The sequence below is a fragment of the Schistocerca americana genome, chromosome 7, assembly GCF_021461395.2.
Source record: "Schistocerca americana isolate TAMUIC-IGC-003095 chromosome 7, iqSchAmer2.1, whole genome shotgun sequence".
Taxonomy (NCBI): domain Eukaryota; kingdom Metazoa; phylum Arthropoda; class Insecta; order Orthoptera; family Acrididae; genus Schistocerca; species Schistocerca americana.
Window position 1 is genome coordinate 374,346,850 of NC_060125.1, and position 15,455 is coordinate 374,362,304.

Genomic DNA, 15,455 nt, shown 5'->3' on the forward strand with positions numbered 1-15,455 from the left:
CTTCTTCATTTTTATGTTGCCTATGTCTGCTAACACTCGAATTGCAAATACAGGTTTGTTAAGGCGTTTCTGCAGTTCTGTGGTGTGCTCCTCCCAACTGAATTTGTTATCAAGTTGTAATCCCAGGAATTTAAGACTGTCAACCTTGTATGTATGGTTCCTTTTTTTCCCCCACTTCTTTTCCGCATGTGCACACGATGCAATTGCGGTACGTGCAACTGCTGCGGTTAATAACAAGTTGTTGTCAGCCATCTTGAACTTTGACGAAAAATTTGATGACAGTGTAATATCCCTTCTAGCGCTACGTCAAAGATCTTTGTCAAATATATTTGACGGAATATTTGATCACATCTTTGATCAAATCTTTGACAAAGAAATTTGATAGTGTAATACCGGCCTAACCCATGCCGTAATAATCGGCGACGGACTCTCACCCCTGATAGTGTACGATGTGTTACTCTCTCTTGCACCGTTCCACTGTTGAGCGAGAGCCAAGAGGACGCAGATCTGTCCTGCAATGCCATTCAGGTGAGGTGTCGATCTTTTCTGGGGGTGGTGTGGGTGATGCGACCTGACCAATCTCGACTTGTTGTACGGCCTTCCGTGAACCATTCTGCGCTCACCTGTTGCACTGCCAAAACACTTCGTCCCACACGAGTAGTAATTTCCCAGATGGATGCATCCATCACATTCTCTCATGCGAACAATGCGCCCTCGTTCAAACTCACTGATATGACGGTGCGGTTCGCGCATACGTCTGCGATGCATCCTGCACGTCTGCTCAAGTCACACTGATCCCTTACCTCCGGTTTATACCGACAGGGAGAGGCGAGGGCAAATTTTACCGGTAGGTGGTGTTGCGCCACAGTGTCGATGTTGCCTCGAACCCGCCAGCGGACGTGGTTCAAATGCTAATCATTTCTGCAGGACTTACTAATGTGTAAGTCCTGTGAATGTGAACTCCTATCTCTAGTCGTTCAAGGTGTTAACGAGAAAAACATAACATGAGTGTATGTATGCTCCAAGTTTCGGCGACGTATGTTACTTGGCAGTCATACATCATACGAAAGTTACCTTCGTCCACACGTTCTGAACAGAACACCAATGTACATTTTAACGTTTTGATTCTTAATGAGTCAGAGAATTTTTACTCTTGAATGGGATGTTTACGTTACTTAAGACCTTTATTAGTCCTTTTTGCATAATTTCAAGGCAACAGATGTACCAGCAGTTTTATCGTCCTCGAAACAAACTTATTATGTGAGAATAACGGTGTCTCTTTTGAGGAAAAAAGTGTTTCGGTATGCTATTGCACATAAGTGTCTTCTTCACCAAATTGTGCAAAAGAAATATTTTATAGCTGTACGAGCGCTACATCACTAAGTGGAATGCAATCAAGCTGGCTTCCGCCGCGCTAATTACGTTGCTCAAGTCTGCTGCAAAATGTCGTGACTCACTATGGCGGAGGAAAATAGCGGAGAAGTAATTGAATCGGGAGTTGGTGCGTTAAATGTGCAGAAGCAGGTTTCTCGGGCTAAACAATTAGTGCGCGGTGAGGCGAGGAGAGGCTGCGGAAGTTGGGAGAGACGGGTGGGCCGGCCGGATATTAAGTTGTCCGCCGCCTGTATTTGCCGGCGCTACGACCCACCTGTGGAAACACGCCCGGCGCAGTTGTCGTAGCAGGGCCGTTTTTACGCGATGCGGGGAGAAGGCAACGAGCGAGAACTCATAGCTGTCCTGTAAACTGGCCCATAAACAAACGACATCTACATGCGGAAGATGTCATCAAAGTTCGATGAGGCATTGCTTTTAATGGATATCGATTTCTGTTGAGCGATTGTGTATCAGGCGTGTACTAAAATGCTACGGACCAATAGCGAGATAGCTGTTAAGCAACAAACCGTTAATCAATCACTCCAAAATGTTAAGTAATTTGGAAAAGCAATGTATCTTCAGTATTCGGTCACATTCCCTTTGATAGTAACTACATTCCTCCATACAAATGAAAGGTGAGACAGTCTTTCCATTTTGGGAGCCACTAATCAACAATACCGGATTATTAGTGCAAATAATTTATGTTACACCCTTGTCCAACTGAATCAACATTATATCTTTAAAGACCTTAACCTCAGCGTGACCTGAAGTTTACTGTACCCCTGCCTTATCCACTGTAACGAATGCAGGGGGAGGCATACAGCCTTGTGCCACTGTAAGAATAAACGTGCTATATAAGTTTTGCACTTTTATCTTTATATACTTTCGCAACCATATCCAGCCGGCCGGTGTGGCCGAGCGGTTCTAGGTGCTACAGTCTGGAACCGCGCGACCGCTACGGTCGCAGGTTCGAATCCTGCCTCGGGCATGGATGTGTGTGATGTCCTTAAGTTAGTTAGGTTTAGGTAGTTCTAAATTCTAGGGGACTGATGACCTGAGAAGTTAAGTCCCATAGTGCCCAGAGCCATTTGAACCATTTTGAACCAGATCCATTGTGGACGGAAAATTACTTACAATATGGGTACCATATTTATAGGAGTGATGTTCAGACTGTCTGCTGCAGGATTTGCGTTGTTAGTAATGTTGGTGTCGTGACTTCCCGTTAGGCTTCGGTACAGGTACGATGCCGTAGGATTGAAACACAAGCATTAGCCCAATTAAATTAGACATTAAAATCGCAAAACATAATGTAGTTCAAATCCGGGAAGCAATTGTATTACTCCTTGACCGAAAGAAGTGATGGGAAAGTGAGTGCCACTTGTCTCTGAAAGTAAACGTTTCAAGCCCAAACCGAAGAGAAGCAGTAAGTCCACATACTGTCCAGCCACGTTCACATTCTTATTGGATGTGCTTTCATCGAGGGCGGTACGCATGATGTCGCCGTCGGCATCTTCTGTTGTCATCCTAGTTTCAATGTCCGCGAGGCCCTACGCAGAGCCCAACTGGTCAATTGGCGTCTCTTCTTGGAGTCGCTAGCTAACAGTTTCTCCTGGGGCATTTTGAAGAATCAAACACGATCTCGTTGCAAGAAAGGGCTGCAATCGTTTTGGAGTTTTAACTCTCCTCAAGCTGTTCATCAAATACCCCTGAAACGTTCCTGCCAAAGTTGTTTAATGTGTAGGTGATGTAAGTAGCAACGATTGCCCTAATATAATCGTTTCGGCGCCAGGTAGCCTTGTGGACTAAGTGTCCCCCATCCACCACTACAAATGTTCTGGCCTCAAGAGAGATGTTTTGGGAAAGTGGAGTAAAAGCGGCGTAGAAAATTGATTTCAACCCGTTACGCAACCCCTCTTCGTTGAACAATACAGTGGATAAGAGGCCAGTTAGAATTTAAAAATGCCCAATGACTTCACTGTCCAAGTGCTTAGTGAACAACATTCTTTCAAACAAGTTGAATGGATGCACGTCAACGCACTTTCGCTAAAGTTACCACTTTACGTTTGTTTTACAATTTATCTTCCCTATCAAGCATCCAGTTATTTTTCAGACCCTTTCAGTGGGTTTTCTGGAGACAGGTGACAATTTATTTCAGCACCTCCCACGATTCCACAGCTGAAGGATAGTATTTTGTCTGTGGATGGAAATGGAGGATGGTAATACATGTAATTCATGTAAAAATACAGTCCAATCTTTGAACATGATGCTACGCATTTTCCTTTCATTGAATCCCCAGTCAGTTATTAATAATGTTTATGATCAATTCTTCAAAAATTCAGTTTTCTAACATTTTGTGTTTATGTGATTTCAGGAGAACTGCTGCGCTTGGAAACTTTTTTTTTCTTTTTTTTCTGTAATGAAAGCCAAGAAAATTCGCTAAAATTTCAATTCTCGTGGCTTTTCTTGCAGGATGAAAGATTATGCCGATATTCAGACCAAAACATGAGCTAAACTTGAAAGTTTCATTTTCGGTAAAAAAAAAAATGAATATTTGAAATTCCGCATCTCAGAAACATTGACCGTATAGAGCTGCGGTTTGACTTAAATTTGCTGCCTATTTAAAATACCTTAAAATATTATTAAAGACAAACATCGGAAAACGCATAATTTGAATTAGAAGGCAGCAACTGAAAAACGTCCAAAAATTTACGCAGTTTTTCCACTATTATTCAGGGAGCATAGGTTTCTCGAGGCTGCAGACTTCGATTTGCCTTACCGTAATTGATCCTAATAACACATCAGGTTTTGCGATTTTAGCTTTTTTGTGTATGTTTTGAGTGGCCCAATCAGTGTGCATTAAAATTGCAGTTAGTCAACTTGGATCTGGCCAAGGCGAGCAGGGCTGTACCCGTAAAGCTGTTTTATCAAAACAGCAGCACTAGTGCTACTGCTCTCCGCGAATATCGACGCACTAAAGGAATACGGAGAGGTCCTCTTTTTCACCCTGGTTGAAGAAAATGATTCGGAAGGTCGAATTAACTGGCGATTTGGGAATTGTTCCTGGGAGTGGGCGATGGCCAGTTGTGCCACAAATTGTTGAAGAACGTACCGTTGCTATGGCTGAATTTTCCGGTCGAAATGTATTATCTTCAAGCAGTGATGGAACTGTGTCAAGACAGTTGAACATTCCATGGTCCACCGTTCGAAAAGTGCCGCAAACAGTTATGAAATGTTATCCGAACAGTTATGAAATGTCATCCGAACTAACTTCACATTACTCATCAACCTTTGTGACGTGACGTTTGTAAGTGGAACGTAAACATGCTATGCATTTAACAAATGTTAATCCTTCATGTGGAAATTAAAGTGTGTTTCTTTCATGGTTTATTCGTTGTTTCTCTTCACCGTGTCCTTAGAAATTTTTCCACATGGTTTGTGTCCTGCGATCTCTAGTTTTTCGTGAGGGTTCTCCCAATCAATAAAAGATCAATTATACCCTCCCCGCAGATTAAAAAATTAACGTTCTCTATTCGTAGTGTTAACAAAAGCAGTAATTTAATAACATGAAGTTCCAATCAGCCTGCATACCAGTACAGGTTTATGCATTTCATTAAGCTTAATTAGCTCTTTACTGGAAGTGTAGACCTTGCCGATGCATGCAACTACTAATTAATTTTCTGGCAGTCAAGTTCCATCTCGCCGTGTTTCATTCACGGTGTTCAGGTGAGGCGTGCACGGATAGCCTAACAGTAAAGGCGACCGCTCGCAATATGCGGCAAGTCCGCGTTTTTCGTCCCAGTCCGGCACAAATTTTCGCATGTCACTGGGTAGTACACCTATATCTGAAACAACTAAAGCCAAGTTATTCGCATTCACAGAATTTAAGTCGAAGTAGCTAAGGTGAATTTGAATGCCATAAGATGATGGCATGGAGTTCATCTAGACGTTGCTAGGCATCTACACTGTTCCCTCTATAAATTTTGACCAATAATAATTTTTTCCGTGATTTCAGTCTGATGTAACATTATTGGTATCCGCTGTAAAATAGGGTAGCCTGAGGTAAATGAATGCACCAGATATAAATTATATCCTTGAACGGTGGGAAAGAATAAGTTACTGCGAAATAACTCGAGTACTGTGAAAGATGAGAGAGAGAGAGAGAGAGAGAGAGAGAGAGAGAGAGAGAGAGAGAGAGAGGGGGGGGGGGGTTATGTTTCAATGGTTGCCATGTTCAGTCGCAGTCTGGAATTAAATTACAAACGATTGTAAAATTGATGCAAGTTGATAAATTGAGAAGAGGACAGTACGAACGAGGATATAATAGACCTTGCGTATCGTGAGAAATCACGTCCGTATCCAGTCGTGTAATTAAGAGAGAACACATTCCACTTTGGATTTAACAGCGACGGCGGACCGCCGCGGACGCATTGGCAACGATTTGTCCGAATTGAAAACTAAATCGATAGCGCTCTCCGTTGGGAAATAGAGGAAATGGCCTCGTTTGGTGATTGCGGAACTTGGCTAACCGGTACAGCGCCGCTGAGAGATTGACGAAACTTTGCAGCGAACTACTAACGGACGAGGCTGTTGCATACATTAACCCTGCGAGGAAACATTTCCGTCTTCGATAGCTGTAATACACTGTGTAGCGCTTTCGGTCATCGCTGTAACTTTGCCGATCGTCTCGTTCATATTGGCGTTCGTAACAAGAGGTGATGCACTGCTATTTATGCAATAATCACTTGGCTGGTATTCCGTAATGTCTGTCACCCCATCACGAACCACCCATGCCAAAGAATAACTTTTTTAAATCTTCTTATTTTGTATTTCTATTAGTGGAGTCTACATCACGCTTTTTTCGCCATCCACAACGATAATTGTCGCTAGTTGCTGTACCGTACCTACTTCAAAATGATGCATTCCCGCACAGTTACAATTCGGGATGCTGATCGCAGCTGCTACTTAGATTTATGAGCAATCCTCGCTATCCTCCTCTTACTCTCCAACCATTCCTGACCCTACTGAATCTGTGTGTTGTTATTGTTACGCGGACAGTATATCGCGGCAGTGGAGAACGACTGACGGAAGGGAGAGGAGCGGTGCGCGGTATAAGCCACGCCCCCCTCTCGAACGTCCGCGTTCTGTGCTTCCACGAAGGCAGAACTGACATAACTGTCATAAGGATCGCCGATTCCCTTCTTTGTGGTGAGAGTCGCATTCAGATACCTTTATGCACCAGGAGTAGCCTCTTAACACATTTCAAAATAATAAAAAGAAAGCAATCCACAACACAAAACAAATTGGAGTACACAAAGCATTTGGTAGTGGCTATAGCGCAATTGTTTGCTGCGGTTGGCAGTGGTGGTTCAGGCGTGACCTCTATCTTACGCAACCATAGTGTAAAACTCTCCCTACGTGAAACAGCCACGTTATAGTGTCCGCATAATATGGTCTTCAGTCGGAAGACTGGTTTGACGCAGCTCTCAACCCTGGTCTAGTCTGTGCAAGCTCTTCATATCCATCCACATGAATATCCATTTGAACCTGCTTACTATATTCATGCCTTCGTCTTCCTTTGCAGTTTTTATCCTCACAGTTCCTCTATTACCAAATTAAGGACACATCCCATCAACAGATCGCTTATTTTATTCAAATTGTGTCATAAATTTCTGTTCCCCGATTTGGATTAAGCACCTCTTTATTATTTATTCGACCTATCATCCAATTTTTAACATTTTTGTGGAGCACCATATTTTAAAAACTTCTATTATATATTGTGGGCAACGGCCTTGCCGCAGAGGATACAGCAGTTCCCGTCAGATCACCGAAGTTAAGCGCTGTCGGGTGTGGCTGGCACTTGGATGGGTGACCATCCGGACCGCCATGCGCTGTTAGTGTTTTTCGGGGTGCACTCAGCCTCGTGATGCCAATTGAGGAGCTACTTGACCGAATAGTAGCGGCTCCGGTCCCAGAAAACCATCGTAACGACCGGGAGAGCGGTATGCTTGACCACACGCCCCTCCTATCCGCATCCTCAGCTGATGATTACACGGCGGTCGAATGGTCCCGATGGGCCACTTGTGGCCTGAAGACGGAGTGCGTATTATATATTGCCCATGTTTGACTTACGTTCAAGGCTACACTCCAGGCAGATATTTCCAGAAATGGGTTTTCTTGCTATTGCCAGCATTCATTTTATATTCTGTCTAGTTTGGCCAACATTAGTTATTTTGCTGCCTAAATAGCAAAGTTCAGCTACTACTTTGAATGTGTCAATACTTAATCTAATTCCTACAGTATCGTCGGATTTAATCCTACTGTATTCCATTAACATTATTTTGTTTCTGTTGATAGCCGTCTTCCTTTACTGTTTGCTCAGTTAACGGAATAATAACGTCGGGGACAGACTACAACCCTGTCTCTCCGCCTTTTTTTGCAACATCATCCTGAGTAGGTCCACCTTGGATATTTGAATGGAGGAATATTTTATCTATGGAATATTTTACCCAAGAGGATGCTATCATCACTAAGCTATACAGTAGAGATGCATGCGAGAAAATAACGGCCTCCGTTTTTATCCTTGCTTTCAGCTGTTTGCGGTACCAACACTGCAAGATCAGGCAGTTGTCCCAGCAATTACTGAAAACGCTGCTGCCTCTCTTCAAAAACTACAGGTTAGTCTGGGCTCTCCGCCGATACAACCTCCATTGTGGTTGCACCCACGGTGCGACTACCTGTATCATGGAGACACGCAAGTCACCCTACGTCGGCAAGATCCACGGTTCATGGGAAACGTTAGGGTGGGTCGGTTGGTAATGAGAATATAGTCCCAATTGAAAATTTGTGCAAGACAGGAACTCGAACCCGGATATCGTGCTTATCTGGAAGATCCTCTTGATTATTGGGCTGTCTCATCAAGCCTTCAGGCCTGATTCAAACTTCCATTATCGCTGATACTTCCTTCTCTAAGTTCTGAACTCTACAGAGTTTGTCACACGGGATACGTGGTAATAGTAATATTGGGGGAACGGATTTGTTGGACACCTATGGCTTGCCCTCTTGTGCACATCATTAATATTAATAAAATCATTGTCACGGCATGTTCAAAGTAACTGACGGGAAGCGCTCTAATTACGGACCCTTTCCTGTTCCTAATCTGTATTAACGTTTTAGGAGACAATATGAACAACCCTTTAGACTGATTGCCGCCAAAAGTGGCAATTGACTCTAAACAGTGTCAGGCACTTCACCAAAAGGAAGCGGTTAAATATCGGTTACACGATAAAACATACAAAATTTATTGCCCATCAATTCAACTAAATTCCAAAGGATTATAATTACGAACTGCTTAAATTGGAACGATCACATAGAAAATGTCGCGGGCAACACGAACCAAAGACTGCGTTTTATTGGCAGAACACTTAAAAAATGCAACAGGTCTGATAAAGAGACTGTCTATACTACATTTGTCCGTCCTCTTCTGGAGTATCGTTGCACGGTGTGAGGTCCTTACCAGACAGGATTGACGAAGGACATCGAAATGTTTCCGAGACTGGAAGCTGTTTTGTATTATTGCAGGAAAGGAAAGAGTGTGTTACGGATATGATGCGCGAGTTGGGGTGGCATTCATTAAAACAAAGGTGTTTCTCGTTGTGGCGAGATCTTTCCACGAAATTTCAATCTCCAACTTCTTCCTCCGAATGCCAAAAATATTTTGGCAACACTCATCTACCTACGGAGAAATGGTGATCGTAATAAAATAAGAGAAATCAGACCTCGCACGGAAAGGTTTAAATGTTCCTTTTTCCACGTGCTATTTGAGAGTTAAACGCTAGAGAAGTGTTCTGAAATTGGTTTGATGAAACCTCCGGCATCACGTAAGTATGAATTGCAAAATAGTGATGTAAATGTACTATGAAGTTGTAATATGAGAGTAAAAAGTTTTCGGACCCATATCCGAATATATTTTATTTTTTTGCGTGTGAGGTATGTGTCCTGGAAGATGATCCGTACAATTTTGTACGTGCTATATATTACAGTCCTTAGAAAATTTTTCTAAAGTAAGATACCTCGTAATAAGCCAGTAGGAAGCAGACTCATTGTAGCCTAACAGATAGCCAGTCGTCAAACTGAACAATTACCACTATGTTTGACGTGGTTTGAAAATGACGTCATTAAAAGATTCACCGTGCCGAAACTGACTTTTCCATAATATTCGTTGTAAAACGATCCTTAGGTCTTGACAAGAAGTGGACGACACTGTTTTTGGTTTCAGTGGATATTTTATCAAATGTCTAACAGCGTGTTCACAGTCGCTTAGATTTTTTGCTTAAGATGCCCCAAAACGAAGTAATTGCGATGTGACACATTTGGTGATACGAAGCGCCACGAAACGTCTCCATTTCTGAAATGAGATGTTGGCAGAAAAGTTGATAACGATTTGCGGTGAAATTCATACACTGTATATGACAGTTCGGCGACCGTAAGTTGCAGCTGGTAAAACGCACGTATCCTTCCGGTTATTTGGGACATCCTTGTTGGTCAGGACGAATCTCTTTCCGGAATGCTGCCCAGCTCAGTCTTATTCGGAAGGAATGTCAGGTTTTAGATTGTTTTTCGGTTGTTTAATTCGTGACCAAAATAAATTTTTCATAAACAGCTTCTTCAGACTGGTTTCCAGTCATAAGTGGTTTGTTGTTAGGTTTAGTATTTTTGTTTTGCTGGTAGTCATTTCGAAGCCAATCTTTGCAGAGATAAGTTTTAGTTCAGGGATCATCCTCTGTAGCTTCTTTCAAATCTTGACTTACATTACACGAGTCATTGAGTTTTAATCCTCTGCTATTCCAGTCTAGTTTTTTGAATTCGTCCTGCAAAGCAAGTTGAACAGTTTCACAGAGATGGTTTCATCTTGGCGAACTCCTTTGCCAATTGGGCTCATACTGATACTGTCGTCATCCACTGTGATTGCCTTTGTTGCCGGCTCACAGAGGTATCTCAAGAGCTTTAACCTCGAATTTATTCTGGCACTTTCATGGGCTTCATGATGCCCCAAATCTCAACGGAGATGAATCCTGCTGTTATACTCAGTTGTTTCCTCAAGCGAAGGTGAATAGTCTGGATGTGATTCACACTTCCTTCCTGAAAACCCTCTTGCTGAACAGGTTAATGGAAATTCAGATCTCTTGCGAGCCGCTTTAATACAGTTTTAATTAAGAGTTTAAGATGTGATAACAAACTAAGTGGATAATATTTCTCAAACTTTTCCTTGTCTCTTTTTTTAAGAGTACCTGGTACAACGTCAGCCTTTTTCATTTTTCTGGTAATCTTCCAGAGTTAATGCACTTAATGATGAGTATCGCACACCTTCCAGCAGGTTACTTCCATCTCTTTCTAGCATTTAATTTATCATATTCTCCCCAGAGGTCTAGTTAAAACAGCTAAGAAACAGAAATGGCTCTGGAGAGGATATGATAACGAATATAATGGTAGTAGTAAAAATACATAATTTCGTGTCGAAATTTTTAAAACAATGCTGCCACAGCCTTAACTCCAAAAGCTAATAGAGCTAAGTGGTAGATTGATTAGGCAGTGCATTAATTTCAGAAAGAGATGGTTCGAATCGCGGTCTGCCAATTTCGGTTTAAGTTTTCAATTGTTTTCCTGAATTACTTGAGAGGAATAATTCCCCATTACATTACGTACTTCCACAACCGAGGTCGCTAAAGCACGGAGCATCGGTGGCAGTCGACTCGGAAGTAGCCGGTAGGAAACGTGATGACGGAAGAAATGTTCGGAGTATTCGTTAACTCCTGGTTACCAAACTTTGCGCCAATCTTGTGGATTAAATTCCAAACCTCTACATAGTGGCCCATGGAATGAGGGCACCTGATACTGTTGATAGTGATCCGTCCGTCGGATGGTGAAGTTCCCTGCGCCCACCATGTGTTGCTGTTCCAGAGGAGTAGGCTATGTGCCGGCGCTGGGTTTCACCCTCCCCTTTCTCACGTCATGATAAAACACATACGGTACATCACACTACACAGGCATTCATTACTGTTAGATGCACTCAACTGATTCACACACGACGGAGAAGGGAGCCGACGTTCTCGGAGGAAGAAAACACTTCCTAGTCAAGCGGTTGAACCAGCTTCTCGAGATCTGTCACCAGCAGTGCAGTACGACTCTTTCTTTTGCCTAAAACAAGGCCATTCATGTCCAGCGTAGACTGTACCCCATTTTAAGTGTTTCCGATATAGACACGGCTCTAAAACCGTCCTTCACAAACCGGTTTTTTTTATGGTCTGTACTCGGGAAGATCGTCTTCATACCCGTATTTTCGTGATTGGACGAGCGAAGTGGCGCTATGACTAATTCGTTCGCGGGAAGTCGTGATCCAATCCATGTGTAAAAGTCGTGATCCAATCCATGTGTAACCTCGCCACTACATACAGTTTGTTTCCCCTCCCACTTCTGATACGCCCTAGACTACCTGTACTGTGCGTGAGCGTGCGAGCTTATACGAGAAACGAGGAACCTGCACATTCCTATCATAGGCCGTGAATCGCTGCTGTGGAGATGAGGATCGCGCAGGCGCGGTGGGTCCTAGTATCTTTTCGTGGCGGTGAGCCTTGTCAGCCTGCCAACCCGGCGACCTCTGCGTGCGGTGCGGCCAGTAGCCCAGAGGGAGGCGTCACTGCTGGGTGCCGCTACTGCTCCGAGCCGCGAGTGCTGGGAAATGTGACGGACAGATCGAGCGCTTCAACGTAGGCGGCCGACGCGTATTTGTGAAGTGAAACAGGAACTCGTTTGGTGTTGGGTGCCGTTTCTGTGGATCATTGTGTTGTGTCACCTGACTTAATGGTTCGGACGGAGTGACGGGTTCCACAGAGGAGTTGGAGGGATTGTGTAAGGACGAGCCATGCCGCGATTTGGAGCCGGTGAAGCCAACCCTAGGATATCGGGCGGCGTGTCCTGCTGCTCGGTGCGTCGTTCGCAGCCATCAGTATGTACGACGCGGCGTGGTTCGTGCTGCAAGCGCCGTCCCACATCCGTAGCTAACACTGACGTAATTTTACGGCTTTGGTGATCACGTACCTGTGCTTCGCCTCGCATATGTATGCCACTAATTTCGTTTCCTGCTTTCTTTCTAAACGCTTTAAAATTCAAAGTGCTTTAAATTTCAAAGCTCTTTAAATTTCAAAGCCATAGCGAATGTTCCTCTTCCTGTATTGCACCGCTATTTAGTACACGGTGTACCGTGAGGATATACTGGGTTAGATGTCTATGTAATGTTAGTGAAGTCATCATAGACGTGTGCAAGGGTGCGGCAGTAGGGGGCACGTACCTCTTCCGGAACCTGGGGGTTTAGACTACATTACAAAATTCTCACGTGTTGCTACCGGTGATAGTCTGCGATTGAACCAGATCATGAATTTTGCATTTCCCACCGCGATGTGATATTTTGTACTTGTTTCAAGTTTGTTTACACGTTGAGGAATATTAATTTAGCAGTTTTTTTCATCCAGCAGTAGCTTCTCAATAATACTGATTTTTTTTTTTTTTTTTTCCTTAGTTCACATTTTTAATTTTCAACGAAAACCAAACATTATCGGTGTATTCATATTTTTTGTTGTTAGTAACGTGTTGAATATCGTGTATTTAATCACCGTAAAAAGTAATTTCAGATCTTTGAATCAGAATGATGATATTCATATTAATCATATAAAAGTACGTAGTCTGCATATGCCAGTGAAATATGCTTACCGTTTCAGTATTAAAGTAAGGTACCTAAGGAACTTTGAAGTACGATATGTTGTGCGCAATTCCTGTCAAATTGAATTTCTCAAACGCACCGAATCGGTGATACCAGAAACCGAAAATTTTAAAATTTTGTGTCGTCTTATATATATATTAACGCAGACGCGTAAATAAACCAAAATTTTACATTGTTAGTTGTTCAGCACAGGCTTCCAGTATGTGGAGCCAATGAGGCAAAACGAACCCGGAACGTATGCTGTAATGCCACACACGTAGGGTTTACTTCCGACAAGTACTCTCATATTGTTTACGATGACAACGGGCAACGGGAAGGCACGCATTCCGACGCTGAACCGGCAAGCAACAAAAGTGAAAGATTTTCGGCACATGTGTGTCCTCGGCGACTAGCACTCTTGTTTATTGGGTTTCTGGTGACACATTGAGCCCCCTGCATAAATAATAGGTGTGAGGGAAATGTATTAGCATGAAACAGAACAGATTAATACATAATTACGGTATTTTGGCAATTAATACAGAAATAGTAAATTTGCTTACAATCTGATAAAATCATTGCTGTGTATTTATGAATGTCTGTTATATATCTGTAGTATAAGTCGTTCTGGGTCGACGAGGAAGGAGTACAATGTGCTAAATATTAAAATACCATTTGATAAAAACAGTAGAGAGACTGAAGAGGGTAACTGATGTTTCAGATGCATTATTTGTATTGACCATAATGGAACGTCATGTGGAATATATAATGAATAATTATTGCCGTCTGCAACTGAGCGCGCGATGCCAAAGTGTTATTGGCGTCATCATGTCGTAGTGTCTGTCACTTGACGCTCTCTCTTCTAACGAGATGATTTATCTAATGCTGAGTATCTCCTCTCGTAGGTGCTTCTCTGTAGTTCTCGATATCATCTGAAATAACTTACTTCGCACAAGCGTCAGCTGTTCTGTTGTCTGTCATTCGTAAGTGCTTGTGATGAACAGATTGCTGTGTCATGTCCCCTTCTGGTCAACCGATATATATTGGTCACTATCAAGAAGACTGGATCGTTTGAGTGCCCCTTTCTCATGTTTTTAAGCGAGATGGTTGCATATTTAATAACGGACGTAATACTGATAAGTTTTTTCTGGTAATGAATGGGCATATGTTATAGCTGCCAAAAACTGCCCGCCCAACTGTACACTGTGCAGAGAACAGACGCTTGGATGTGTACGTAGTGACTGGCAGAAAAGCAGCTAGAACCACCGCTATTTCGAGTGTGTACTGGTGCCAGCAGCAGTTCACGTGGGCGGCGGTGGGTTCTGGCTTTGCACATGCGAAGACGGAACTCCAGGCGGGGCTGAATTAGTTGGGTGTTCCCCACACCGACGTGCTTGTTTCGTGGCTAAAATTTGCCGCCGCGTCATTAGAGCTAGAGGATTTCCCCGACTTAGCACATAATGCAAATGTATTCCATTCAGTCAATCGTAATGGTTACTTTTCCAACAAGGAAGGACTGTCAGACTATTAAATTTAGTAAGAGAGGTAGTCACAAAGACATTGGCTTATTGGGCAGGAATGAAGACGAGCTACAGAAGGCACTTTAGCGAATGAACCAGATTTTTGTAGAGAAGTGCGATATGACGATCAACAGAAGCTAAATAGAAATCATTAATTGCGCAAGAGGTGAAAATCGGAACGCAATGGTGCACATTGTAAGCGAAAAGGTGTCCCATACCTCGGAAGTTGTCGCACATAGGTTTCCAGAAGTACAATATATGTGAAAGCTTGAATAGCGTACGCAAAAGAGTCTCTTATCCAGAAATGAAAAATACTTTGTCTCCTTCATTGCCAGGAAACGATTCTTAACGAGCTTCGTTGGGACCATATGCTTGTATAGAACAGAAACTTGAACCCTGACCAAGACAGAAAGAAAAATAAAGCCAGACTCAGATGTGATGTTGGAAGGTAACATAATTGAAAGTTGGCAGTGTTGAATTGTTAATTTGTGTGCTGGCAATGTCTCGTTTCCCTCAAAATGTAAAAAAAAAAAAAAAAAAAAAAAAAAAAGCATGTTCAGTTGCGAGTTGCGCAATTTTTAGTTTGATAAATGCGTGCTTCCGCGAGGAAAATCACTTCATTGTCTTGGCTATGCAAATTACATACGACCTGCTTCACAATGAGTATATCATTCCTATTTTTCTTGAATTTCTATTAAGCCGTTCAGTAACAAGCTAAATTTGTTTCACGAAAAATAAGAAAACTTTCTAAATGTTCCCGTTTTCTAAAGTCATTGAAAGAAGGAAATGCCATTTGTTCTTTCACCTTAACC

General features: G+C 42.7%; 1 protein-coding gene across 4 annotated transcripts in view; it reads left to right on the forward strand.

Annotated features, from left to right (window-relative positions):
• LOC124623161 (protein kinase C and casein kinase substrate in neurons protein 1-like) overlaps positions 1 to 15,455 on the forward strand; it is a 528,164-nt gene that overhangs the window by 224,373 nt on the left and 288,336 nt on the right. Inside the window, exon 2 of one of the 4 annotated variants that reach the window (XM_047148959.1) lies at positions 7,965 to 8,048. The exons of 1 other annotated variant lie outside the window; for it this stretch is intronic. Coding sequence is in view for 2 of the 3 variants with exons in the window: in XM_047148952.1 (XP_047004908.1) it covers positions 12,293 to 12,376 (84 nt within the window). In the remaining variant the exon portion in view is untranslated. Of the gene's footprint in view, positions 1 to 7,964; positions 8,049 to 12,058; positions 12,377 to 15,455 lie in introns of those variants that run through there. 2 more of the 4 variants (XM_047148952.1, XM_047148956.1) reach the window with 2 other exon arrangements.